The following is a 27,706-nucleotide window of genomic DNA, read 5'->3' as shown; positions in this document are numbered from 1 at the left end:
CCTGACACAGGGGGCGAGATCCGGTGCCCCCCTGCTTGTTGATGTAATACACTGCAACCTGATTGTCTGTCCGAATTTGGATAATTTGACAGGACAGCCGATCTCTGAAAGCCTTCAGTGCGTTCCAGACCGCTCGGAGCTCCAGGAGGTTGATCTGAAGATCCTGTTCCTGGAGGGACCACAGTCCCTGGGTGTGAAGCCCATCGACATGAGCTCCCCACCCCAGGAGAGACGCATCCGTCGTGAGCACTTTCGTGGGCTGTGGAATTTGGAATGGGCGTCCCAAGATCAAATTGGTCCGAATGGTCCACCAGTGCAGTGAAGTGCAGCAACTGGTGGAGAGGCGGATGACATCTTCTAGATTCCCGGTGGCTTGGCACCACTGGGAAGCTAGGGTCCATTGAGCAGATCTCATGTGAAGACGAGCCATGGGAGTCACATGAACTGTGGAGGCCATATGACCTAGGAGTCTCAACATCTGCCGAGCTGTGATCTGCTGAGACGCTCTGGTCTGGGAAGCCAGGAACAGGAGGTTGTTGGCCCTCGCTTCGGGAAGGAAGGCCTGAGCCGTCTGAGTATTCAGCAGAGCTCCTATGAATTCCAGAGACTTGGCTGGCTGGAGATGGGACTTTGGGTAATTTATCACAAACCCCAGCAGCTCCAGGAGGTGAATAGTGCACTGCATGGACCGGAGAGCTCCTGCCTCCGAGGTGTTCTTGACCAGCCAATCGTCGAGATATGGGAACACGTGCACTCCCAGCTTGCGTAGATACGCCGCGACCACCACGAGGCACTTCGTGAACACCCGTGGGGCAGAGGCGAGCCCAAAGGGCAGCACACAATACTGAAAGTGCCGTGTTCCCAGACGGAATCTGAGATACTGTTTGTGGGCTGGCAGTACCGGGATGTGAGTGTATGCGTCCTTTAAATCCAGGGAACATAGCCAATCGTTTTTCTGAATCATTGGCAGAAGGGTGCCCAAGGAAAGCATCCTGAACTTCTCTTTGACCAGGTATTTGTTCAGGCCTCTCAGGTCTAGGATGGGGCGCATCCCCCCTGTTTTCTTTTCCACAAGTAAGTACCTGGAATAGAATCCCTGCCCTTCCTGCCCGGGTGGTACGGGCTCGACCGCATTGGCGCTGAGAAGGGCGGAGAGTTCCTCTGCAAGTACCTGCTTGTGATGGGAGCTGAAGGATTGAGCTCCCGGAGGACAATTTGGTGGAGGGGAGGCCAAATTCAGGGCGTATCCGCACCGCACTATTTGGAGAACCCACTGGTCAGAGGTTATAAGAGGCCACCTTTGGTGAAAAAATTTTAACCTCCCCCCGACTGGCAGATCGTCCGGTACGGACACTTTGATGGCGGCTATGTTCCCGTGGATCCAGTCAAAAGCCCGTCCCCGGCTTTTGCTGTGGAGGTGCAGGGGGCGCATCAGCCCTTCCAGGATCCCCGGAAGGATGGCTCGGAGACACTCGTCCAGGCCCGCTGTCGGGAAAGGCGAGGGGGCCGGTAGAGGTGTCGGTGCCGGAAGCTGCTCGGGTCCAGGAGACTGCACCGAAGTGCTGGCACCCTGACGTAAGGATACCTCTACTACAGAGGGGGACCTCTCCTCTCGGCGCTGCTGCTTCCTCGGCGTCGACTTATCCCTGGCGCCGGGAGCCGGATGCACCGTGGGCGACCGATGACGCTGCTTCTTCGCCTTTTTACGGTGCCCGTCATCGGCGCTCGGTGGAACAGAAGAGGAGGAAGTAGATCCCCCTCGGCCTCGAGGGATCGGGTCCGACAGGGTTCGGTCCCGAGGGCCCTGGGTAAAGGGAGTGACCGGGGCCGATTGTCCACGTGGCCTCTCACCCCTGCCGTCTCCGAAGGACCGGCGGGCCGACGGGACCTGTGCTCCTGGGGTCGGTGCCGATTTCGTGGACATCGATACCGGTACCGAAGATCCGGCCGTCGATACCGATGCCGTCGAAGTCGACGTCGAGGGGCCGGCGCAAGTTCCAAAAAAAGACGGTCCCGAAGAACTTGCCTCGCTACCTGTGTCCGTTCTGGAGACCGAGACACAAGGTGCACGTCTTGGTATCGTGCTCCGGCCCGAGGCACTGGAGGCACCAAGCGTGGGTGTCGGTCTGCGAGATATGCCGGCCGCACCGACCACACTTTTTAAATCCACTCGGGACCTTCGAGGACATCGACGGAAAAATCGCGTCGGCGAAGTCAAAGTCGTCGATGGTGGCGGTAAAAATCACACCTCGAAAATAAATCGACCGCGCGGCCACAAGGCCGCAACGAGACGCCCCCGCTAAAAGACGAAGGAAAAACAAAGTTCAGCGGGGTTTTTTTTTTTCAGACAAAATAAAATAGAAAACGGAGAACAACGAAAGAGAAAAAAACTTCGAGGCGAAAGCGCGATCTGGTTTCCGAGGCTGACAGAGAGAGAGACGAACCCGGCTCTCTCCAGCGCGGAAAAGAAAAGACTGAGCGGGAACGGTCGCGCACGGGCGGGAAGACGGCTGCGCATGCGCGGTGGGCATGCCCTGCATGCGGGACCGCCCGCAAAGTTTTGTTCCGGTTGGTGGGGGCTGCCGTGGACGTCAACCCAGTCGTGAGAACAAGCAGCCTGCTTGTCCTCGGAGAAACAGAGTTACCTTTCAGAGTTGGGTCTACACAAGTTAACCGAGCAGCAGAGAATGAGTTTGGACAAACCTATAACGTTGGAGGAGGTTGAGGGGGTCATAAAGGGCTTAAAAGGGCGCAAGGCACCCGGATTAGATGGGTATACAGCTAAGTTTTATAAGCTTTTGGAGAAGACGTTGGGGCCCCTTCTAGTGAGCGTGGGTAATGAGTGTTTTCGGACAGGGAAGCTGCCAAAGAGCATGTAAGAGGCAGGGATTTCAGTGATTCTTAAGCCAGGTCAAGATCCAACAATATGTGGCTCTTACAGACCTATATCCCTTATAAATGTGGATATTAAGATCCTGGCCAAGATGCTGGCGGAATGGTTTAACAAACTTTTGCCCCGGCTCATCCAGGAGGACCAAGCTGGTTTTATACCCCAGCGTCAAGTAGCTGATAATATTAGAAGCACTCTTAACATAATTTGGGAGGCCCAGCACCGAGGGGAAAATTTTGCACTCTTAACAACGGATGCGGAAAAAGCATTTGATCGGGTAGAGTGGAACTATTTGTGGACAGTGCTAGAGGTAATGGGGTTTGGGACAGGGATTTTGACCTGGCTTAGGGGGCTATACGCGGCACCTGTGGCTATAATAAAAGTAAATGGTGGCTACTCAGACCCAGTCTCTATACAGAGAGGCATGCGACAGGGCTGTCCACTCTCCCCTTTATTATTTGCTTTGGCAATTGAACCGCTGGCGCCGAAAATTAGGGAATCGGTACAAATAAAGGGGATTTGCATAGGTGATAGGGAGCATAAGATAGCCCTGTTCGTGATGATATCCTCTTTTATGTCAGCCAACCTGAGGAGACGTTAACCTCTATCTGCAGCGAGATTAAAAAGTTTGGGGAAATGTCCGGCTTTAAAGTAAATTACGACAAGTCGGAAGTTTTGAGGATAAAGGGGCCCGCCTTGGATCTTGATGTGGTGCTGCAAAATTTTTCTTTCAAACAGACACGGACCAGTTTCCGATACTTGGGTATCCAACTCCCTCAGGACCTGTCACAACTCTATGGTCTAAATTATGAACCCTTGTTTCGAGAACTTAGGAAAGATATGAGTAAATGGAAAAATGGGTTGCTCTCTTGCTGGGGCAGAGTATCTGTGGTTAAGATGAATGTGGTTCCTCAGTTGTTGTTTCTAATCCAAACATTACCAGTGGCTATCCCAGCCTCGGTTTTGCATAAACTACAATCAGATATATCATGATTTGCCTGGGGGGGAAGACGGGCTAGGATATCGAAGCGTATAATGTGGGCAGGGGTGGAAAACGGGGGAAGAGGTCTGCCAAACATTAATTGGTACTACCAAGAAGCGCAATTGAAACAGGTGGCGGATTGGAGTAAGGGGGAAAGATCTATGATGGCTTCCCTAGAGCAAAATCTGGAACCCCAGTATAATTTAGAGAGGGCCTTGTGGGGGTCGAGCCCAATATCCGCCCATCATCGTAGGGAAGTTAGTCCATACATAATTCACTTGGAAGGTATATGGAATACACTGAAAAGTAAACTCACGGGGGGCTAAAACCTCTACTCTGGCACACATTATACAAGAAGCTGAATTCCCAGCAGGGCAAGTGGGAGGAGTGTTCCGAGAATGGTATAGGAAGGGATTGCGAAAATTTCGGGATCTTATGTCTGAGGGGGTACTGAGAGAGTTTGGAAAGCTGCAAAGAAAATATGATCTGCCTGACTCGGACTACTTCTCCTATATAGAAGTCAGGCATTACATGAGAGGGCAGAGGTGGCTACAGACAGACCGAGAGAACGAGAACAACTGCAGAATATATGGGAGACTCTGGAAGAAGGGAAGAGAGGTATTTCCAGACTTTATCGGTATATTAGAGGAGATACACAGATCAAATTCCCCTACATGATAGCATGGGAACGGGACTTAAAGTACGAATTGAGCATGAAAGAGTGGGAACGAGTATGTGGTGAAGTGAAAAAAGCATCCATTATTGATAAAAGAAAATGCCTACAAAGTCTTGAGTAGATGGTATTACACACCTGACAGACTTAAGCGTATATTCCCGACAGCATCTGACTGATGCTGGATGTGTGAAGAAGAAGTAGGTAACTTTATGCATGTTTGGTGGGGCTGCCCTCTCATACAGGCTTTTTGGAATGAGGTAACTACATCTATGTCAATAATGTTGGATTCTCAATTCTTGATGGAGCCAAAGTGGTGCTTGCTGGGATGGGGCAATAAAAGAGGACAGAAGTGGCAGAGGTGGCTGAAAAGACTTTGTCTGGCAGCCGCGAAACTGGAAATTGCTGCACATTGGAAGCAACGGGTAGGGCCTATTCTCCAAGACTGGAAAGAGAGACTCCGACATATTGTAGGCCTGGAGAAACTGACAGATCGGAGAAACGGTAGATATAAGCCAGATGAGACAGAATGGACACACTTACAGCAAATATGGACTACTGCTAGAGAAATGCAGGGGATTAAGCCATGAAGGGAGGGGGTGGAGGGGGGTTGAGGAAGGGAAAGGGAGGGGGGTGAGAGGGAGGGATGGGAGAAAATCTGTATAACTTTGGTTTGATTGAAGTTGAGTTTGAGCTGTTTATGAAACTTGACAGCCTTGTGGCTGCAAATGTTTACATTGTTTTACTTCTGCTATGTTGAATAAAAATTTCAAGTTTAAAAAAAAAAAAAGCCTTTGGTAGCATCCCATCACACATTCATCTTCCCATCCAGCATGAGCTCACAGGACCAGCAGTACAATAGCAAAGCTAAAAGAATTCAACTCCAAGAGGAGGTGGGAGGGGGTGTGAGAATACATTGCCCTACTGTCCTCAGAGAACATCTGCTACAGGTGAGCAACTTCACTTTCTCCTAGGACAAGGACACTGTTACTGACATATGGCAATCCCTAGTTATCAGACTCACTGAAAGCCACCACTCAAGGACAACAGGAACATACAACAGCAAGACCAAAGAGGAATCAATTAACCTGAACTTATATACACTCTTGCTGTGAGGGTGCAGCCTGGAACAGAATAAAAATGGGCCTAGGCGGGTGGAGTTGAATTCTAGACCCCAAACAAACTCTGCAGAACTGTCTGACCGAACCAACTGTCGAGTCGAGTATTCTGCCCAAGGCAATAATGAGATGCAAATGTGTGGACTGAAGACTGCATTGCAGCTTTGCAAATCTCCACAATGGAGGCTGACCTCAAGTAGGCTACCAACGCAGCCATGGCTCTAACATTCTGAGCCATGACATGACCCTCCGGAGTCAGCCCAGTCTGGGCATAAGTGAAAGAGATATAGTCTGCTAACCAAGTCATTTAGCGATAAACATTAGTCAATTGGGCCTCGCAACAGCAAGGACTTAACGTAGGTTGACCTGAAACTATATACAGCTAACAGAGTGCAGCCTGGAACAGAATAAAAACGGGCCTAGGGGGGTGGACTTGGAATCTAAACCCCAAACAGATTCTGCAGCTCTGACTGCACAAACTGTCGCGTTGGGTATCATGAGGAAGGCAGTAACATAGTAGATGATGGCAGAGAAAGACCTGTACGGCACATCCAGTCTGCCCAACAAGATAAACTTATATGTGCTCCCTCAATATCCTGGGGTGGAACCCTGTCCGGTCCCATGGCTTTGTCCACCTTTAGATTTTCAAGTTGTCCATACACACACACACTCTCAAATGGAGGCATGCCATGGACATGACACGCACTGTTGAGGCCATGTGGCCTAACAACCTCAACATCTGCCGAGCTGTGACCTGCTGGCTGTGTTGGACCTGAGAGGCAAAGCAGATGAGAGCATCTGCCTGTACTTGAGGCAGGTTGGTAGACCAGACTGAACCATGTCTATAGCAGGGCTCTAATGAATTCCAATTACTGTATCAGGTGCAGGTGGGACTTGGGGTAGTTGATAACAAACCCTAGTAGCTCAAACACCTGAATAGTTCTCTGCATTGTTACTTGAGCACCTTCCCTTTGATGTACTCTTGATCAGCCAATCATTCACATATGGAAACACATGGACTCTCCGTGTGTGCAGAGATGCTATGACTACAGCGAGGCCATTTGTGAATATTCTGGGAGCGGATGCAAGGCCAAATAGCAGTACATGATGCTGGTACTGGTGTTTCCTCACTCAAAATCAGAGAATGCCTGTGATTTAGTATCTGAATGTGAGTGTAAGCATCCTTCATGTCCAGAGAGCATAGCCAATCATTTGTCTTAATCATAGTGAGGCAGGTGCCCAGGGAAACCATCCTAAACTTTTCCTTCAACAAATATCTGTTCAAGGCCCTTAGGTGCAGGATGGGACATAATCTCTCCCTCCCCCCCCCCCCCTCGTATTTTTGGACACCAGGAAGTATTTGGAATAGAAACCCTTCTCTTCTTCCCCTTGTTGTACAGGCTCAACCACGCAGGCCTGAAGAAGGGAGGAGAGTTCCTCTGAAAGCACTGCCCAATGCTGAGAGCTGAGATGCTCTTGGTGGGCAATTTACAGGAAGCTGACTTTGGACAGATGATGGTAGAGACTATTATAAAGAACAAAAAACAAAGCATATATATAAGCATGGGTTGAGACAAAGCCAACATGGATTTAGTTAAGAGAAATCTTGCCTCACCAATCTACTACATTTCCTTGAAGGGGTGAATAAACACGTGGATAAAGGTGAGCCAGTCGATATTTTTTTTTTCTTGTGAGAAAAACGTCCAAATGCTGCTTTATGCCTCTTTTTAGATATTTTTCTTTTTCGAAAATAAACCTCTCGATGTTATTCAAAGTTGTTAAATCACAAGAGGTCTTTATGAGATTAGGCAACCAAATGGCAGACAACATTTAATGTGAGCAAGTGCAAAGTGATGCATGTGGGAAAGAGGAACCCAAATTACAGCTAAAAGATGCAAGGTTCCACATTAGGAGTCACTGCCCAGGAAAAGGATCTAGGTGTTATTGATACACTGAAACCCTCTGCTCAGTGTGCCGCCGCAGCTAAGCAAGCAAATAGAATGTTAGAAATTATTAGGAAAGGAATTGAAAACAAAAATGAGAATATAATAACGCCCTTGTATCGCTCCATGGTGCGACCACACCTCTAATACTGTGCGCAATTCTGGTCACCGCATCTCAAAAAAAAAAAAAAAAAAGATGTCATAGAATTAGAAAAGGTATAGAGAAGGGTGATAAAAATAAGGGGATGGGATGACTTCCCTATGAGGAAAGACTAAAGCGACTATGGCTTTTCAGCTTGGAGAAGAGATGGCAGAAGGGAGCTCCTTGTGACTCTAGGCAAGTCACTTAACCCTCTATTGCTTCAGGTACAAAATAAGTACCTCAATATCTATATATATAAAAGGCACCACTGAAGCCTCCAGCCGGAAGTGTGAAGCGCCAGAGATATCCGTTTTCCCCATGAGTGAAGGAAAACAGCACAGCAGGAAATCCCTCTCTCTGTAACAGTGAAGGACTCAGAGGGGGAGGGGAGAGAGATGCCCTCACTCTCTCTGTAACACAAACACAGAACAGCAAGAAACTTAACACTGAAGGACTGGACTCCAAGGGGGGAGGGAGAGAGGGCAGAGGGCAGAGACACACACTCCCACATGCACACTCTGAAGAAAACCTTGCTAGCCCCCATTTCATTTGCATCAGAAACGGGGCTTTTTTGCTAGTAATATATAAACCACTTTGACTGTAACCACAGAAGGGTGGTATATCAAATACCTTCCCTGTTCCATATGATAGAGGTCTATAAAATAGGGCGGATTGGAATGGGTAGACGTGAATTCATATTTACTCTTTCAAAAAAATACTAGGACTAGGGGGCACACAATGAAGCCATTAAGTAGTAAATTTAAAACAAACTGAAGAAAATATTACTTCAACTAATGTGTAATTAAACTCTAGAATTCATTGCCAGCGAATGTGGTAAAAGCAGTTAGCTTAGCAGGGTGTAAAAAAGGTTTGGGCAATTTCCTAAAAGAAAAGTCCATAATCCATTATTAAAATAAAATCTGTTTTACTGTTTTGGGATCTCACCAGGTACTTGTAACCTGGATTGGCCAAGGTTAGAAACAGGATGTTGGGCTTGATGGACCTTTGGTCTGTCCCAATATGGTAACACTTATGTTCTTATGCCAATGGAGGGCATAACTGCTCAAACTATTTTGAGAATCCAACAGTCGAAGGTTACAAGGGGTCATTTCTGGTGGGAAAAATTTTTGCCTCCCCCTAGAACATATGCCATCTGGGATGGTCACTTTTACTGTGGCTATGCTCTGCAACAGTCAGTCAAAAGCTCATCCCCTGCTTTGATTGGGATGCTGGCTAGGTCTTCTGCTGCCAGGCCTTCCAGGTCTGCTGGAAAAGCCGGGCTGGAGGAGTGCATCTACACCTTTGAAAGTAGTAGGGCCTCCTCTGATTCCCACCTGAATAACTCTGAAAAAGAGACAACTGCTGAAGCTGTAGGCCAAGAGAGGGTTTTAATGGTATCAGTTCTCTTCTTGGTGATGTTGGCAGCTCTTTCACTTTATCCCCACAAAGACACACACAGCTAGGCAAGTCTGCGCATACTAACACCCAAAGTGGAAAGCCTGGCTGCCATGTTGAAAGAATCATAGGTTACCAAGGCCAAGTGCTTCTGGCACTCTTTTTGCTTGACTACTAGTTCACGGAATTCTGCAGCCTTACCTGAAGGCAAGGAGTCCACAAACTCTGACACACTGCGTACCAAGTCCCGCAAGTAGATGCTCATGTAGAGCTGGCAGGCCTCTATGCGGGATACAAACATGGATACTTAATAAACCTTCCTCCCACAAAACTCTAAGGTTCTAGCATCCTGCCACAGGGGCACAGAGGCATGTGTTTTAGAACTCTTACCTATCTTGAGAGTGGATTTAACTACCAATGAGTGGTGTGGTAGCTGTGTCTTTTCAAATCCAGGAGCCTTTTTTACTCTATACACAGAGTCTGCCTTTTTAGGAACAGGTTGCACACAGATTTGCACCTGCTGTAGGATGTCATGAACAGGCACTGTCATGGCTTCTTTAGGTGGATCTTGGCAGTCAGGGACATCCAAAACAGCAGCCCTGGACTTGTCCTCAATCACCAAATTAAATGGAATGGCCATTTCCTTCAAAAAGTCTAGTCCTCTGGTGAGAACTTTCTCCTCCCCTGAGAGGGGGATGAGTCTGAAGGGAAATCAAGGGAGCCCTCCTCCAAGACCTTCTCTAGAACGGTCGGCATCAGACTCAGATTCAGCATAGTACTTTTCTTGAGAAGGCTGAGCCTGCATCTGCCTCAGGAGACTAGACTGGTGTCTAGACACAGAGTATGAGAGCCGAGGGGCAGGTCCCGAGTTGAATACTGGGGGAGCTTCCTCTCCCAATGGGCTGGAGAGGAGCACCACCTCCACGGAGGCTAACCTCGACCCCCTTCAAGAGGCCAGTGTCGACACATGGGGAAAAGACAAGACCTGGGCCTCCAGGACTGGCTGGGGTGGGACCATGGATCTGCTCCAACTCCTCCTGCAGCACAGCCCAGAACTGCTTCTCAGAGGCAGGCACTGGTATAGGTAGGGCTTATGTGGGTTCGGTGACAGCCTGTGAAGATGCTGGTGTGGAATAGGATGGCTAGACCTAGTGGTCAGGAGACTGAGGCATCGGTATTGACTCAACACAGGGGGATTGACCCTCCTGGCACCAACGTTTCTCAGATATCGGGGGACACAGATGACCCAGGGCTCCTGGCACCATGCTTTGAAGAAAACTGATGCCAGTGATTCCTAGTCTTCCCCCGACAATTGATTCCATCTGTGCCGACAAGGATGATATGAAAGCCTGTGTCAGGTCAGATGCAGACTGGCCTGATGAAGACCTACCGGTGCCTGATGTCAAGGCCTCCAGTGTCTGATACAGCACCTCCAGCCATATGGACCTCCAGCGTTGTAGATCAGTCTTAGCAGTGCCAAAAAGTTTCTCACGCAGGGCATCTCTGCTCAAGTGAATTCTTTTCTGCACTTTTAAACAAAGAACACAGTTAGAGACCTTGTGATCAGGGCTTAAGCATGACACACCAGCTGTGGGGGTCAGTCCCAGAAATGATTCTGTTGCACCCAGAACAATTCTTAAAGCCACTGAGAGTCTTGCGATATTGGGGAAAAAATAGCTGATAAGAACATAAGAGTTGCCATACTGGGTCAGACCAATGGTCCATGTAGCCCAGTATCCTGTTTTCCAAACAGAGGCCAAGCCAGGTCACAAGTATCTGGCAGAAACCTAAAATCAAAAGGCTCAGTTATGAAACAGAGAGACACACTTGTCCTGTAAAAGGAAAAAAAATACCTCAACCAGATCAGAGGCCTAAGTGGGCCTCTGAAGCCATGAAAAAAATTAAAGATACAAACTGGCCAAAAAATCTAAGAAATAAAAGGAGGAAAAACAAAGAAATATGAAGAAAAAAGCCCACGTACCACGTGGAAGGCACACTGAAAAAATATAACTAAAGACGCACTAAGGACAGCTCACAAAACATTACCTCTCTGCTCCGCAGAAAAACCAGACTGCTGGTCCCACGCACTCACACTAGGCAGGAAGGCACTAGCGAATGCGCAATACAATGCAGCCAAAGGCTTCTAAAAGCTATAGAACACTGAGTAGTGTCCACACTGGGCTCCATCGGATGTCATCCACATGTGGGAAAACAATGTTCTGCTTGTCCTTGGAGAACAATTTCTTCAGTAATGCAACATTAAAAGCTAATTGGTAGACAAGGTGGGTGGTGATCTTTATCTGCAATTACATTTTATGTTCTTATATGCACCATATGCTCTCTCACCTTTCTTCCCAGCTCTGTGATCTATGCATTTCTCGGGTCCCACGGCCAAAACCACCATCTACCTCATCAAAACTTCTTTGGTAGAAACTGCCTTCTCCTCTGCCTCGACCTTCAAAAGTAAAGGGAAACAAAAGTTGTAATCAATAAGAGGGAATACTGACAGATAAAAAATACTAAGTCCTCTTGGAGAGGGAGAAGTTGAAATGGAAAAACATTTACAAAATGGTGTGCATCAGTGACAGGGTGAGAGACAATAAGAAATGAAATACTGTAAAGCTCACTTAAAAGAAAAAATAAGGGTTATGGAAAGTTAATGACGGGGTAGTTTGTAGAAATTGGGGAGGGAGAGAGCCATCTGTGGCAACATTCTTAAAACCACCACTAAGTCAAAGCTGGACAAGACAGTATGGAGTGCTGTGGGAAATAAAAGTAGTATGACGGCACTGGGTGCTCTAGGTAAACTTTCAGCCTTATACCCTGCCCCACCACCCCAAGACATCATGTTTTTAAATACTAAACTCTAGTGGGTTGGTGTTGGTCTCTCTCTCACACATAAGTACATAAGTAATGCCACACTGGGAAAAGACCAAGGATCCATCGAGCCCAACATCCTGTCCACACACTCAAAACACACATACAAATGAGGGCAATTTCCAAGAGCAAGCATAGATGAATCTTCGAGTTTGTGTGGCTGTCAGGATCTATTGTTTTAACTGTTGCTGCTCTTTGCTGTTCCCCAGAAGCTGCTTCCCTAGCTGATCATCTAGTCTCTTCTAATGCAGCAGCATAGCCAGACCACAATTTCTGGGTGGGCATGGCCTATGCATTTCCTCTCCGCCCATTACACCCCACAGCAGGTAAAGAAATAAATATATACATACACACACACACATACATACATATACACACCTTGGTGGGTGGAGATCCCCAAGTCCGCCCCGTCAACTGAAGAATCATTTCCACAGCCCCCAACCCTGAGCTGCTTCAGCCCCCTGGGCAGTTGGCAGCATGTGTACAGCAACCGATGCAGGCAGCCCCTCCCCCCCATGCATACTCAGTTCAACAATCAATAAAGACACCTATTCGGAAAGGCATATCCGAATGACCCAACTTAAGTGACAACTCTGCAACACTTCACTATCAAAGATCGTATTGGACATTGACAAACTCTTTTACCTCAACCCAACTTGATTGAATCTGATCTTCCCTATCCCAATACAACATTTTGTACTTATCCCGTACCGGAATTGGTAAATGCCTTCACGGTAATATGTAAGCCACATTGAGCCTGCAAATATGTGGGAAAATGTGGGATACAAATGTAACAAATAAATAAATAAAAACCCCTGCACGCAAGGGCAGAGGGGGTGCATGTTGAACTGAGCATGCGCTGGGAGGGGGCTGCTGGGAGTCGGCAGAGGAAACGCATCACCAACTGCCCCAGGGGTTGACAGCTTGGGTGGGAGGGGCTCCAGAAGAGACTTCACCTGGCAGGGTTCAGGGATCCCCACCATCTACAACTAAACAACATGCACCATCACCGGTTGGGCCGCCATCCACCCGGGCCCACTGGTAGCTATGCTGCTGGTCTAATGGTTGGGCCAGCCCTGCTGGCTTAGCTACTAGCCAAAGAACAATGCTCTGACATTTCTCTTTGTGTAGGGATATAAGGAGGGTGGCAAAATTCGGTATCTCCTAATCTGACGTGGACACACATAGGCAAGTGATAAAAGCATGCTTAGCATGGTTCATGGAATTCTTTGTATATACATGTGGGGGGGGGGGGGGGTTACATGTGTGTGTGATCAGGAGAAGAGATGAGAGGGGAAGGCAGCTTGAAAGGAGCAGTTCCTTAATCACAATACTACAATTAATCAGTATCTATATGGCAACTGTAGGACCTGCTTTTACCATAGAAAAGGGCTGGGGCATTCTTTGGTTTGTTTTTTTTGGGGGGGTGGGGGGGAGGCAGTTCATTTATCTTCTGCCTCTCACTAGGTGCAGAAACTTCCCTTCTACAGAACAGGAACGTCCTCCTCCCTTCCTATGACTAATGCTACCTTCCAGTCGCCCCCCCCCCCCCCACCCCCTGCCTTATATATATATGTGTGGGGGTGGGGGCGACTGGAAGGTAGCGTTAGTCATAGGAAGGGAGGAGGACATTCCTGTTCTGTAGAAGGGAAGTTTCTATCATTCTGCCTTCTGGACATTAATGCAAAATTCTGACGACTTCTGAAGAAAGCCAGACAGTTGTCAATCCTAACCACCTGAGTTCTGAGCACATCCCCTAAACATCTGAGCACAAAGTATGTGCAAAGTTCACTGATGGCTTAATCTGGCCTTGCCTATGGCAACAAACGTTACTGGGCAAATTCACATAGCAAACACGAAAACTGAATGATTCTTGAATTAGTTTTCAGAGTAGAATTAACAACAAAAAGTTTACATTCCATGTGTGCATCTGTAGAGTCTACATGTGTTTGTGTGTGCTGAGTATGTGTTGTGTCTGGTGGTTAGGAGGAGGCACTTAAGTGGTGGCAAGTTTAAGGGGTAGTGTTAGTTGTGGAGGACTAGTTACGAAGATAGGACAATTTGTGCAGAGCTATGTTGGCAGCAGGTAGGGTAGTTCTGGGGTATAGGGTAGTTTACACAGTGTTTATCTTTTGGGGTAGAGGCAGTTGGTGGAGTGATAGAGTAATTGCAGGGGATAGTTTAACAGAAGATAGTTTTAGGGGGTGTGGCAGTTGCAATGGGTAGTTTGGAGTATTGGGCAGGTGAACCTAATAGTTTCTGGACATGGATAAGTTTGAGGGGTGATGAATCAGATGCAGAGAGACTGTCTGGTTCCACATGGCCGCAGCGGGCTCCGCTGGGGTAGTTTGCAGGTGGTAGTTTCAGTGGGTAGGGGCAGTATGCAGGGTGATGTGGCAGTAAACATAGAAACATAGAAAAATATTGGAAAATAAAGACCATATGACCTATTCAGTCTGCCCATCCATGCTATCTACTCTCTAAATCACTCCCTTAGAGATGCTATGTATTTTTCCCAAGTTCTCTTGAATTCAGATACTGTTTTTGTGTCTACCATTTGCAAGGGGGAGGCCAATCAACGAATTCACCACCCTTTCCATGAAGAAGTATTTCCTCAGGTTACTTCTGAATCTATCCCCTTGCATCTTCCTGCTACGGGGCCTCTTTCCAGAGCTTCCTTTCAATTGAAAGAGACTCTCCTCCTGTGCATTTATGTAGCATAGGTATTTAAATGTCTCTATTATATTTTCCCTCTCCTGTCTTTCTTCCAAAGTATGCATATTGAGATTTTTAAGCCTGTCCCCATACGCTTTATCACAAAGGCCAAAGACCATTTTAGCTGCCACCCTCTGGACCGACACTATCCTGTTTGTATCTTTTTGATGGTGCAGCCTCCAAAATTGTACACAATATTCTAAATAAGGTCTCACCAGAGCCTTATACATGGTACATAAGTACATAAGTAATGCCATACTGGGAAAAGACCAAGGGTCCATCGAGCCCAGCATCCTGTCCACGACAGCGGCCAATCCAGGCCAAGGGCACCTGGCAAGCTTCCCAAACGTACAAACATTCTATACATGTTATTCCTGGAATTTTGGAGTTTTCCAAGTCCGTTTAGTAGCGGTTTATGGACTTGTCCTTTAGGAAACCGTCCAACCCCTTTTTAAACTCTGCTAAGCTAACCGCCTTCACCACTTTCTCCGGCAACGAATTCCAGAGTTTAATTACACGTTGGGTGAAGAAAATTTTTCTCCGATTTGTTTTAAATTTACTACACTGTAGTTTCATCGCATGCCCCCTAGTCCTAGTATTTTTGGAAAGCTTGAACAGAAGCTTCACATCCACCTGTTCCACTCCACTCATTATTTTATATACCTCTATCATGTCTCCCCTCAGCCGTCTCTTCTCCAAGCTGTATAGCCCTAGCCTCCTTAGTCTTTCTTCATAGGGAAGTCGTCCCATCCCCGCTATCATTTTAGTCGCCCTTCGCTGCACCTTTTCCAATTCTACTATATCTTTCTTGAGATGCGGCGACCAGAATTGAACACAATACTCAAGGTGCGGTCGCACCATAGAGCGATACAACGGCATTATAACATCCTCACACCTGTTTTCCATACCTTTCCTAATAATACCCAGCATTCTATTCGCTTTCTTAGCCGCAGCAGCACACTGAGCAGAAGGTTTCAGTGTGTTATCGACGATGACACCCAGATCCCTTTCTTGGTCCGTAACTCCTAACGTGGAACCTTGCATGACGTAGCTATAATTCGGGTTCTTTTTTCCCACATGCATCACCTTGCACTTGCTCACATTAAACATCATCTGCCATTTAGCCGCCCAGTCTCCCAGTCTCGTAAGGTCCTCTTGTAATTTTTCACAATCCTGTCGCGATTTAACGACTTTGAATAACTTTGTGTCATCAGCAAATTTAATTACCTCGCTAGTTACTCCCATCTCTAAATCATTTATAAATATATTAAAAAGCAGCGGTCCTAGCACGGACCCCTGAGGAACCCCACTAACTACCCTTCTCCATTGTGAATACTGCCCGTTTAACCCCACTCTCTGTTTCCTATCCTTCAACCAGTTTTTAATCCACAATAGGACATTTCCTCCTATCCCATGACCCTCCAATTTCCTCTGTAGCCTTTCATGAGGTACCTTGTCAAACGCCTTTTGAAAATCCAGATACACAATATCAACCGACTCCCCTTTGTCCACATGTTTGTTCACTCCTTCAAAGAATTGAAGTAAATTGGTCAGGCAAGATTTCCCCACACAAAAGCCATGCTGACTTGGTCTCAGTAATCCATGTCCTCGGATGTGCTCTGTAATTTTGTTTTTAATAATAGCCTCTACCATTTTCCCCGGCACCGACGTCAGACTCACCGGTCTATAATTTCCCGGATCTCCCCTGGAGCCTTTTTTAAAAATGGGCGTTACATTGGCCACCCTCCAATCTTCCGGTACCACGCTCGATTTTAAGGATAAGTTGCATATCACTAGCAGTAGCTCCGCAAGCTCGTTTTTCAGTTCTATCAGTACTCTAGGATGAATACCATCCGGTCCAGGAGATTTGCTACTCTTCAGTTTGCCGAACTGCCCCATTACGTCCTCCAGGTTTACCGTGAAGTCAGTAAGTTTCTCCGACTCGTCCGCTTGAAATACCATTTCCGACACCGGTATCCCACCCAAATCTTCCTCGGTGAAGACCGAAGCAAAGAATTCATTCAGTCTCTCCGCTACGTCTTTGTCTTCCTTGATCGCCCCTTTTACCCCTCGGTCATCCAGCGGCCCAACCGATTCTTTTGCCGGCTTCCTGCTTTTAATATACCGAAAAAATTTTTACTATGTTTTTTTGCCTCTAATGCTATCTTTTTTTCATACTCCCTCTTGGCCTTCTTAATCTGCGCCTTGCATTTGCTTTGACACTCCTTATGCTGTTTCTTGTTATTTTCAGACGGTTCCTTCTTCCATTTTCTGAAGGCGTTTCTTTTAGCCCTAATAGCTTCCTTCACCTCACATTTCAACCAGGCCGGGTGTCTTTTGGACTTCCGTCTTTCTTTTCTAATTTGCGGAATATGTATGGCCTGGGCCTCCAGGATGGTATTTTTGAACAGCGTCCACGCCTGTTGTACAGTTTTTACTCTCTCAGTTGCCCCCCTAAGTTTTTTTTTTACCGTTCTTCTCATTTTATCATAGTCTCCTTTTTTAAAGTTAAACGCTAACGTATTTGACTTTCTGTGTACAGTTACTTCAAGGTCGATGTCAAAACTGATCATATTATGGTCACTGTTATCAAGCGGCCCCAGTACCATAACGTCCCTCACCAGATCATGCGCTCCACTAAGGACCAAGTCTAGAATTTTTCCTTCTCTCGTCGGCTCCTGCACCAGTTGCTCCATAAAGCTGTCCTTGATTTCATCAAGGAATTGTATCTCTGTAGCGTGTCCCGATGTTACATTTACCCAGTCTATATTTGGATAATTGAAGTCACCCATTATTATCACATTGCCCATTTTGTTCGCGTCTCTGATTTCTTTTATCATTTCTGTGTCTACCTGCTCATCCTGGCGAGGCGGACGGTAGTACACTCCTATCACCATTTTTTTCCCTTTTATACATGGAATTTCAACCCACAGTGATTCAAAGGTGTGATTTGTGTCCTGCTGAATTTGTAATCTATCTAAGTCAAGGCTCTCGTTAATATACAATGCTACCCCTCCACCAGTCCGGTCTACCCTATCATTACGATATACTTTGTACCCCGGTATGACAGTGTCCCACTGGTTATCCTCCTTCCACCAGGTCTCAGTAATGCCTATTATATCCAATTTTTCATTTAGTGCAATATATTCCAACTCTCCCATCTTATTTCTTAGACTCCTAGCATTTGCATATAGACATTTCAGAGTATGTTTGTTGTTCTTATTTGCATGATGCTTAGTACCTGACACTATTGATTTGACATCTTTTGTCTGATCTTTAGTTGTATTTAAGGGCACCTGGCCTACCACGGTCTGTTGTGTAACCTCACTATCCAGAAACCCTATCTTCCCTGTTTGTGAGGTATCTTTGCAAGATACCTTTTCCCGAACCATGCGCTTTTGAGCGACTGTCGGCCTTCCCCCCATTTCTAGTTTAAAAGCTGCTCTATCTCCTTTTTAAATGCCGACGCCAGCAGCCTGGTCCCACCCTGGTTAAGGTGGAGCCCATCCTTTCGGAATAGGCTCCCTCTTCCCCAGAATGTTGCCCAGTTCCTAACAAATCTAAAACCCTCCTCCCTGCACCATCGTCTCATCCACGCATTGAGACTCTGGAGCTCTGCCTGTCTCTTGGGCCCTGCACGTGGAACAGGTAGCATTTCAGAAAATGCTACCCTAGAGGATCTGGATTTGAGCTTTCTACCTAAGAGCCTAAATTTGGCTTCCAGAACCTCTCTCCCACATTTTCCTATGTCATTGGTACCCACATGTACCAAGACAGCAGACTCCTCCCCCAGCACTATCTAAAATCCTATCTAGGTGACAAGTGAGGTCCGCCACCTTCGCACCAGGCAGGCAAGTCACCAGGCGATCCTCACGTCCACCAGCCACCCATCGTCACCTCCTTTTTCCTACTAGCCATTCCTCTCCCTATGCACCCAAGCATCTCTCTAGCTTTCATCATCACCTTTTCTACCCGTTTGGCCACCTTAAGATCATCACATATGATCACACCCAAGTTCCCCCCCCCCCCCCCCCCCTTATTTCATGCACTAAAGTCCTTCACCTCCTAAACTGTACTACTCCCTCAGGCTTTTGCAGACCAAAATGCATGACCCTGCATTTTTTAGCATGAAATCTAACCTGACAAATTCCAGACAATTTCTCTACCTTCACTAAATCCTTCCTCATTTTATCCACACCATCAGGGGTGTCTACACTATTGCAGACTTTTATATCATCCACAAAAAAGGCCAACCTTACCATACAGCCCTTCAGCAATATCACTTACAAAAATGTTAAAAACAACCGGCTTGAGAACCGAACCTTGCGGCACACCACTGGTAACATCCTTTTCTTCAGAATGAGCTCCATTTACCACTACACTGTCGCTTTCCATTTAACCAGTTTCTAAAAACCAGTCACTTTAGAGCACTAAAGGGCAGATGATCAAAAGCCCTGTGATGTTCCAAACATCACTCTAAAAATATGGTATGAAGCCCCACCCAGTGAATCCCAGGATACACTGAGCAGGGCACCACCATTTTGCAGGTGGCGCGGAAGGAAGAGGAAAGAGGCCACCTCCCTCCTCCAACCCAAGGTAGAGGGGGTGGGGGGATTGCCCGCAGCCCACTGGGCCACCAGGGGCTTCTTGCCAATGCTGGGGGGGGGGGGGGGTTAGGGAAGGAAAGGAAAATGGGACTTGATATACCGCCTTTCTGAGGTTTTTGCAACTACATTCAAGGCAGTTTACATATATTCAGGTACTTATTTTGTACCAGGGGCAATGGAGGGTTAAGTGACTTGCCCAGAGTCACAAGGAGAAATTGAGAAACTGCAAAATCTTACAGAAGCCTTAATTAAGGAAAGAGACGTCCAGGACAGAAAGCTTGAATATCTTGAAAATAATGGACGAAGAAATAATCTGAGATTTTTAAATTTCCCGAAATCTCCCTTGATAAATGCGGTGGATATGCTTAAAAGCTATTTTAAAGATGTATTGGGGATTCCGGAGGAAGCCTATCCGCCTATAACGAGAACCCAAAACATTAGTGGAAGACCTGGATTACCTAAAGATAAATCTCAAGCAGACCCTCCCGCTGAACTGAATTTGACAGAGTTCCTGGAAACTTCTCTTGAACTTATTTCTGAAAGAACAACACTATTGGTAACATTCACGCTTGAGCTTGATCATAATAACATTCTACGATCATATTTCAGACATATAAATGATTTATTCATGGGATATAAGATACAAGTTTTCCCTGATATGGCACGTGCCACTCAGAGGAAAAGAAAAGAATTTTTGATGTATAAAGCTAGGGTCTTAAAGTTAGGGGGAACCTTTATTTTGAAATTTCCTTGTAGGTGTTGTATTACCTTTAACTTGGTTAACTACCTCTTCTTTAAGCCTAAGAAGTTGTTAGATTTTATTGAATCAAAAGAAAAAAGTGTTTCACCTCTGGAGTTGAACCCGTAATTAAGAGAATGCTGTTAATATTTGGCTGTGGATATATGTTTCACCCTTCCGCTGATTAGTTTATGATTATAAAAATTTTACTTATGCTATAATTTCTTAGATCTTGATTCAAACATTGTGGACAAATTGTTATAAAAAATTTTCCTCTAAGAACTTTGGGTAATAGGTATTACCTAATAGCGTTTAATTCTAAAATTTCCGCTACATTTATGTTTTATAGATATAGATGTAAAACTTAATAAAGATTTTTTTAAAAAACAAGGAGCTGCAGTGGGAATCGAACTCAGTTCCCCAGGTTCAAAGTCCACCGCACTAACCACTAGGCTACTCCTCCACCAGATCTCCAGCCCCCCCCCCCCCCCGAACCTGTCGGGGGGATCGGGGGGACCAAAGGTCCGCTGCACCTCCAGCCCCATGTCACTGGTTGGGGGGGTTGTTGGTTCCTGGGGGGGGGGGGGGGGTCATTGGTCATGTCGTCAGTTCCTGCAGGGGGGGGGGGGGTTGCTTCATTGGGGGGAAATGGGGACCTGCTAGAATGCAAATGCATGCTGGACAGGGCTCACCATTCCTCCCCAATAGTCTGCAAACCCTAACGGCAGCTCTGAGCTGGCATAGGGTTTGCAGCGGCCAGCAAGCCAATCTTTGGCGCACTTGTCACTGATCATTGGGGATGAATAGGTTTAGCATGTATTTGCATGCTATTTACGCTAAGAGCCCTGTTTTGCATGCATTTGCATGCTAGTTGTGTTCAGAGTCCGCGTGTGCATTGTTTCACGTGCTCGGGGGCTCTGATCATGGGGAGGTAGAAAACACAGGCACTAGTATGGCGCTAACAGCCTCTAACGCCTGCGTTTGCTTCTGATAATCGGCCCATCAGATATTAGTCACCAATGCAGAAACACATCAAAGGCTTTGCTAAAATCTAAATACATCACATCTAGCGCTCTTCTTCGATCCAACTCTCTCGTCGTCCAAAGAAAATCAATCTGATTTGTCTGACGAGACCTGCCATGTTGCCTCGGGTCCTGTAAGCCATTGGATTCCAAAAACTTTATTATTCACTTGTTTTAAAAGAGTTTCCATTAATTTACTTACCAACCTGTAGTTCCCAACCTTTTTCTTACTTCCGCTTCTGTGGAGAGGGACCCACATCTGCCCTTCTCCAGTCTCCCATGACCACTCCCCGACTCGAGAGAAGAATTGAAAAGGTCAGCCAGCTGAGTCACTAAAACTTCCCTAAGTTCCTTCAGTACCCTCGGATATATGACATTCAGCCCCATTGCTTTATCTACCTTTAGTTTAGCCAGCTCTTCACGAACACAGTCCTCTGAAAATCATTCAGGGACTAACACCCCTCCATTCTAATTTGTGTTTGCCTTTGTGGTCCTGCTCCCAGCCCTTCAGCGTGAACACAAATATTTCTGCTCTGATAAGCAAGCAATTCTGCCTAATTCTGCCTTATCTTAAAAGCTTCTACATATTCTTACCCTTCACCTTTGAGTTTCACAATGCCACTTTCGCACTTCCTCTTAGCATTAACATATCTTTAAAAATGTCTTCCATTTTACTGTATTGGCTATTTTTTTTCTTCCACTGCATCTTTGCTTTCCTGACTACTCCACCAGCTTCTCTTAGCTTTTCCAGATATTGTTGCCTGCCCTCCTCCTCTTGTCATCTCTTGTAGTTTATAAAGACTAACCCCCTTTTTCCATACCTTTTCAGCTACTACTTTTGAGAACCAAAGCAGCCTCCTTTTTCTCTTACTGTTATTTACTTTCCTTACAAAAAGGTTTCTAGCCCTTATAATAGCTCCTTTCATTTTTGCCCAGTGTTTTCCAACTTCTTCCAGATGTTCCCATCCAGACAGCAATTCCTTGAAGTAATCCCCCATCTGAATAAAGTTAGTTATTTTTGTTTTGATTTTTTAAGTCTAGAACCTTCACTTTTGAATGACTCCTCTCCACACATCTTAATATTAAACCACATCATCTGATCACTGAATGCCAAATGATAACCCACCATAACATCAGAAACACTATCCCCATTAGTAAGCACTAATTGCAGTATGGACTCATCCTGATTGTTCCTTCTCCCATACAATTATTTCGTATCATTTTTTTGGTTGGGAGGGAGGGGAATCTTATCTCTACTCTTCAATCCAATTTCATCCATTTTCAAACTGGGTCTATTTACTGGTTTTTCCTTCATGCCAAATTACATCCCATTCTGTTACATTTTCAGAGCTATTTTGCCCCCAGACATTTTTAACCTCTTTTATATAATTAACATAGCATAGTAACATAACAGAGTAGATGGCGGCAGAAAAAGACCAGCATGGTCCATCTAGTCTGCCCAACAATATATTGAATCAAAGTGTTTGCTGTGTGTTTATAACATATGCATACTTGATCTTGATCTGTATTTGCCATTTTTGGGGCACAAACGACAGAAGTCTGCCCACCACTGGTCTTATTCCCCGAATACTGGAGTGCGTTCAACGGCAAATCTAATTGTTTTATGGTCTGTGCCACACAAATGGCAAGAACAAATAATGATCAAGTATGCATATTTAATCACATCATACCATTTGGAAAGAACAAAACTATGAAAGTTGGTACTAAATATAAATAAATAAATAAAAATACTCCTCTTAACTAATTACCAGTTGGCTTCCCCAGGCACTGAAGGCCATGTTTTCATATCTCCCCAGTATTCAAAACACAGTTTCTCCGAGATAGATTAGCCATCTGTTCAGCTCAGGCCATAAACTGCATTCAGTATTTCATAGGAAAGTTAAACATCCCAAAAGTGGAGAAACAGCAAACATAGTTGAGCAATGAATGATGAGAAGACCATGAGGAAGGCAAAGAAGACAGAGGACACAAGCGCAAGCAGAAGAGGGCCAGAGAACCAGGTTAAAAGTGACAGGTAAGAAAGGGTTATGACCATAAGAATAAGTACTGGGTCAGACCAATGGCCAATGTAGTCCAGTATCCTGCTTCCAGAAGTACATGGCAGAAACACAAACAGTACCAACATTCCATGCTACCAATCCCAGGGCAAGCAATGGCTTCCTCCGTGTCTATTTATTATTTTATTTTTTTATTTATTAAATTTGTATCCCACATTTTCTCACCCATTTGCAGGCTCAATGTGGCTTACATAGTACCGTAGAGGCGTTCGCCATCTCCAGCATAGAAACAAATACATAGTGAGTTATTGTGGTCGAAGGTTCAGGTGTTATAGACACATTGGGATTCATTGAGAGAAAGAGTTATGTAATGTCTGTATCAGGTTTTGGTTTCATTGTGTTGCAAGGTTTAGGCATTTAGGTTGGGTCGATGGGGTATGCTTTTTTGAACAGGTTGGTTTTTAGTGACTTACGGAAGTTTAGGTGGTCGTGCGTTGTTTTCACGGCTTTTGGTAGTGCGTTGCACATGTGGGTGCTGATATAGGAGAAGCTGGATGCATAAGTTGATTTGTATTTGAGTCCTTTGCAGCTTGGGTAGTGGAGATTTAGGTATGTTCATGCTGATCGGAGTGTGTTTCTTATTGGTAGGTCTATGGTGTCTGTCATGTAGCCCAGGGCTTCTCCGTTGATAATTTTATGGACCTGGGTGCAAATTTTGAAAGCAATACTTTCTTTGATTGGTAGCCAGTGTAGTTTTTCACGCTTTCGAATCGCGTTTCCCCAAATATAAGCCTGGCTGCTGTGTTTTGAGCGGTTTGAAGTTTCTTTATGAGTTGTTCTTTGCATCCCGCATATATTCCATTGCAGTAGTCTGCATGGCTTAGTACCATTGATTGTATCAAATTGCAAAATGTTTCCCTCGGGAAGAATGGTCTCACACGTTTTGAGTCTCCACATTGAGTGGAACATTTTCTTTGTTGTAGAGTTAACTTGGCCCTCAAGTGTAAGGTTACGGTCGATAGTAACGCCAAGGATTTTCAGTCTGTCTGAGATAGGGAGGGTATGGTCTGGGGTGTTTATGTTTGTGGGCTTGTTCGTATTGTGTTGGGATGAGAGGATGAGATAGTGTGTCTTATCTGTATTGAGTTTTAGTTGAAATACATTTGCCCATGAGTCCATGATGTTTAGGCTGAGCTTGATTTCATTGGAGATTTCTGTCAGATCATGTTTGTAAGGTATGTATATTGTGACGTCGTCTGCATAGATGAATGGGTTGAGGCCTTGGTTGGCTAAGGACTTGGCTAGTGGTGTCATCATTAGGTTGAAGAGGGTAAGTGATAGTGGTGATCCTTGAGGTACTCCGCATTCAGCTTTCCACGGTGACGATATGTTTGAATTTGATTTCACTTCCCCTCCGAAGGGACACCACCTTGTAGGGGTGGAGGGGCTTGTGTGTTTCAATGACTTAGAGGGCTATGCTGAAGGGTTACCCATATCAGACAGGCCTCTGAGGAGAAACCAGACAAAGAGTGTCCCAAACTGGGAGAGTGGTAAGATGGTGACCTGAAGTTCGTATGCCCAACGGCCCAACTGCCCTCTGAAGTTTGTCTTCTTAACGTAAATTTCCTTTCTGCAATTGCAGTTACCTTAACTGAAAGGAAGGGGACAACCGGCGGTCAGCAGCCCATGGCCAGTGTTTTATCCCCTGAGCAGCAAGTGCGGGACTGCTGCGCGACGAACTGCCCACAGTTGAAAAGGTTGGCGAGTCCTTTGATTAGCGCTGGCGAAGGAGCGTCGATGATCTTGGACCTGGAAAAAAACAACTCCATCGCTCCCGAATTATTCAACCACCATGCCCAAAGGAGTGGAGGAGTGAGTTAGAGGTATATGCTGAAACGGAGGACGTTTACAGCAGAACCCGAATCGGCGGAACCACTCCTAAAACACCTATGAGAAATCAACTTGGAGTTTTTGGCTCCCGTGGAGGTTACATTGAATACCATCTGGAAGGCGCTTCGGGACCTAACGGTGGCAGTAAATAATTTTGATTCAGATATAATTTTATTAGAGAGTTACATGGACAATTCAACTGAACCCTTTGAGGGTAAAAAATTGATATAACAAATGATTCTACATGAGCAAGAAGTGGTTATGATTTTGAAAATGATAATAGACCAGAAATTTTGAATAATAAAATGAATACTATTATAGATGATTAAAATCGAGATTATTGTTTTTCCCAGAGTTCCGGGTATGACTTCTAAAGTTTTCCTCAGAAATATTTCCACAAATTATTACTTTAAAAGGAGTGAAGCCTGTGAAAACTGGGATTACTTTCATCAGTGGGATTTGAATTAGAGACTTAAGTATATGTAGTGTTAAATAATTTCTGGTTTTTAAAAGAGAAAGAATGTAATCAGATGTATTATTTCTAACTAATATTGGACAATAAGTATGTTTTCAATTAAATGATTTGACTATACACCGTATTGGCCTTGAAGAAGCCAACCAGATGATCAATGTGGAATAATGAATTAGACGAGTAATATCTGGGGATAATCAGGTTAATACCACGTTTTCTTTTTCTGTTTACTGTTTGATTGATCTCCTTGTCTTGTTTCACTCTCCCTGTTTGGTGGTCTAAGGAAGAGAATAGAGTTACCTGACTGAAATAATTCCTACATATTGCTTTCTCTGTATTTCTAGCAAGTTGTTTTGTCGCTTGTAAAAATTTGAATGGTTATAAATAAATTTTAAAAAAATATTTTTTTTATTTCACTTGATATGTTTTAGTGGTTAGGAAACCCTTGATCCAACTAAGTATATTTCCACCGATACTGAAGTAATCTAGGAGTCTTAGTAATATATTATTTACCATGTCAAATGCACTAGACATGTTGAATTGAAGGAGAAGAATGCTTTTGCCTGTTGCTATTTCCTGCTTGAATTTGGCCAGGAGAGTTACGAGTACTGTTTCAGTGCTATGGAGGGGACGAAATCCTGATTGTGATTCATGTAGGATTGTGAATTTGTTTATATAGTCATCGAGTTGTTTGGTTACCATGCTTTCCATCAGTTTGACTGCTAGGGGGATAGATGCTACTGGGCGGTAATTGGTGAGTTCACTTGTCTTTTTCTTGGTGTCTTTTGGGATCGGGGTAAGTAGGATGTTGCCATTTTCCTTGGGGAAGAGACCTTGTTGGATCAAGTAGTTTAGGTGGAATATGAGGTCTGCTATGAAGCGGTTGGGGGCGGATTTTATTAGGTAGCTGGGGCACGTATCCAATTTGCAGTGGGTGTTGGAGAACTTATAGATCGCATGGGTTACTGTTTCAGTGGTGAGGAGGGTGAAGTTTGACCAGATTCGGTCCACTGGGTATTCTCCAGGGGTTGGGTCTAGGCCGTTGATGAAGTTTTCAATATCAGTGTTGGAAAGAGGAAGTGTTTTGCGTAGATTTACAATTTTTCATTGAATAGTTAGCAAGTTTGACTGCAGATGGGATGTCTGTGTTGGTTGAGGTGACCATGGTGGTGTCTAGTAGTTTATTTACGAGTTGGTATAGTTTCTTCGTGTCTTTGTAGTCTGGTCCAATTTTAGTTCTATAATATGACCTTTTGGCCTGTCTTATTGCGTATTTGTATTTTCTTTGTGTTTGTTTCCAAGCGTTGAGCGTGTGTTCGTCTTTTATTTTTTTTTCCATGCTCTTTCAAGTTTCCTGGATTGTGTTAGAACTGGTTGCACAAGTGTTTTGAGATGAAGTCCATGAAATTTGACTGCCTTTCGTTCTAGTTGCCTGGTGGTCTGTAAAACAAGATGCAATTCAGGTGATCAAGCAGGGATTTGTTATGGATTCTGATTGAGGCAATTTCAAGTTGAGGTGTTATGGACTTGGCAGTGGTATCGGTTGTAAAGTGGGATCAATATATTAGTACTATACCTCCGCTTCTCTTTTCTTTTCTAGTCCAGTGAGTGATTTTGTATCCTGGAGGGCATAGGTCAAGGATTATGGGGTCCTTTTGATCATGGATCCAGGTTTCATTGATGAAGATTAGATCAAGGTTTTCTGACGTGATCCAGTTACTGTTGTTGTTTTGTTTACGACGGGTCTGGCATTGATGTAAACCACTTGGCTTTTTTTGAATGGGGCTTCTATGTTTGGGGTTATGCGGATTTTTGTTAGTTGTCGTTTGTTTGTGTGTGTTTGGTTTGACTTTTCTTTCCGTTCTGTTGATGTTGTCCGCACGTTGGTATTCTTCCTTTGTTATGGTTATTATCAGTTTGTTGAGGTGAGGAGTATCTGGTCAGTCTTTGGTAATTGTGTAGTATGGGTATGATGTTATTTTCTGCGAGTGGGATGGATGTTAAATGGATCAGTGATAAAGAGGAGATAGCTAGGAGTATTTTGACAATGTTCATTTTAGATCAGTTCGGTTTCGCCGCTAGTAAGCCGTGTTCGAACAGGAGGGGGATAGTTCTGGGTGAGATTCATTCCTTCAGTTGTCTCCATCAGCTAATTGCTACCACTGTGGGGAGTCAGTATCGTTGGGTGAACACTGGCACATCAGAACATTCCTGAGTTTCTTT

At 45.2% G+C, this 27,706-nt stretch overlaps 1 protein-coding gene across 3 annotated transcripts in view; it reads right to left on the bottom strand.

Annotated features, from left to right (window-relative positions):
* GIGYF2 (GRB10 interacting GYF protein 2) overlaps positions 1-27,706 on the bottom strand; it is a 734,963-nt gene that overhangs the window by 482,025 nt on the left and 225,232 nt on the right. For all 3 annotated transcript variants that reach the window (XM_030217174.1, XM_030217173.1, XM_030217175.1), the window contains one exon: positions 11,490-11,598. In XM_030217174.1, the coding sequence (XP_030073034.1) occupies positions 11,490-11,598 (109 nt within the window). The remainder of the gene's footprint in view (positions 1-11,489; positions 11,599-27,706) is intronic.

This window comes from Microcaecilia unicolor, chromosome 10 (genome assembly GCF_901765095.1).
Source record: "Microcaecilia unicolor chromosome 10, aMicUni1.1, whole genome shotgun sequence".
NCBI lineage: Eukaryota > Metazoa > Chordata > Amphibia > Gymnophiona > Siphonopidae > Microcaecilia > Microcaecilia unicolor.
This window is presented reverse-complemented; position numbering and strand designations above follow the sequence as displayed.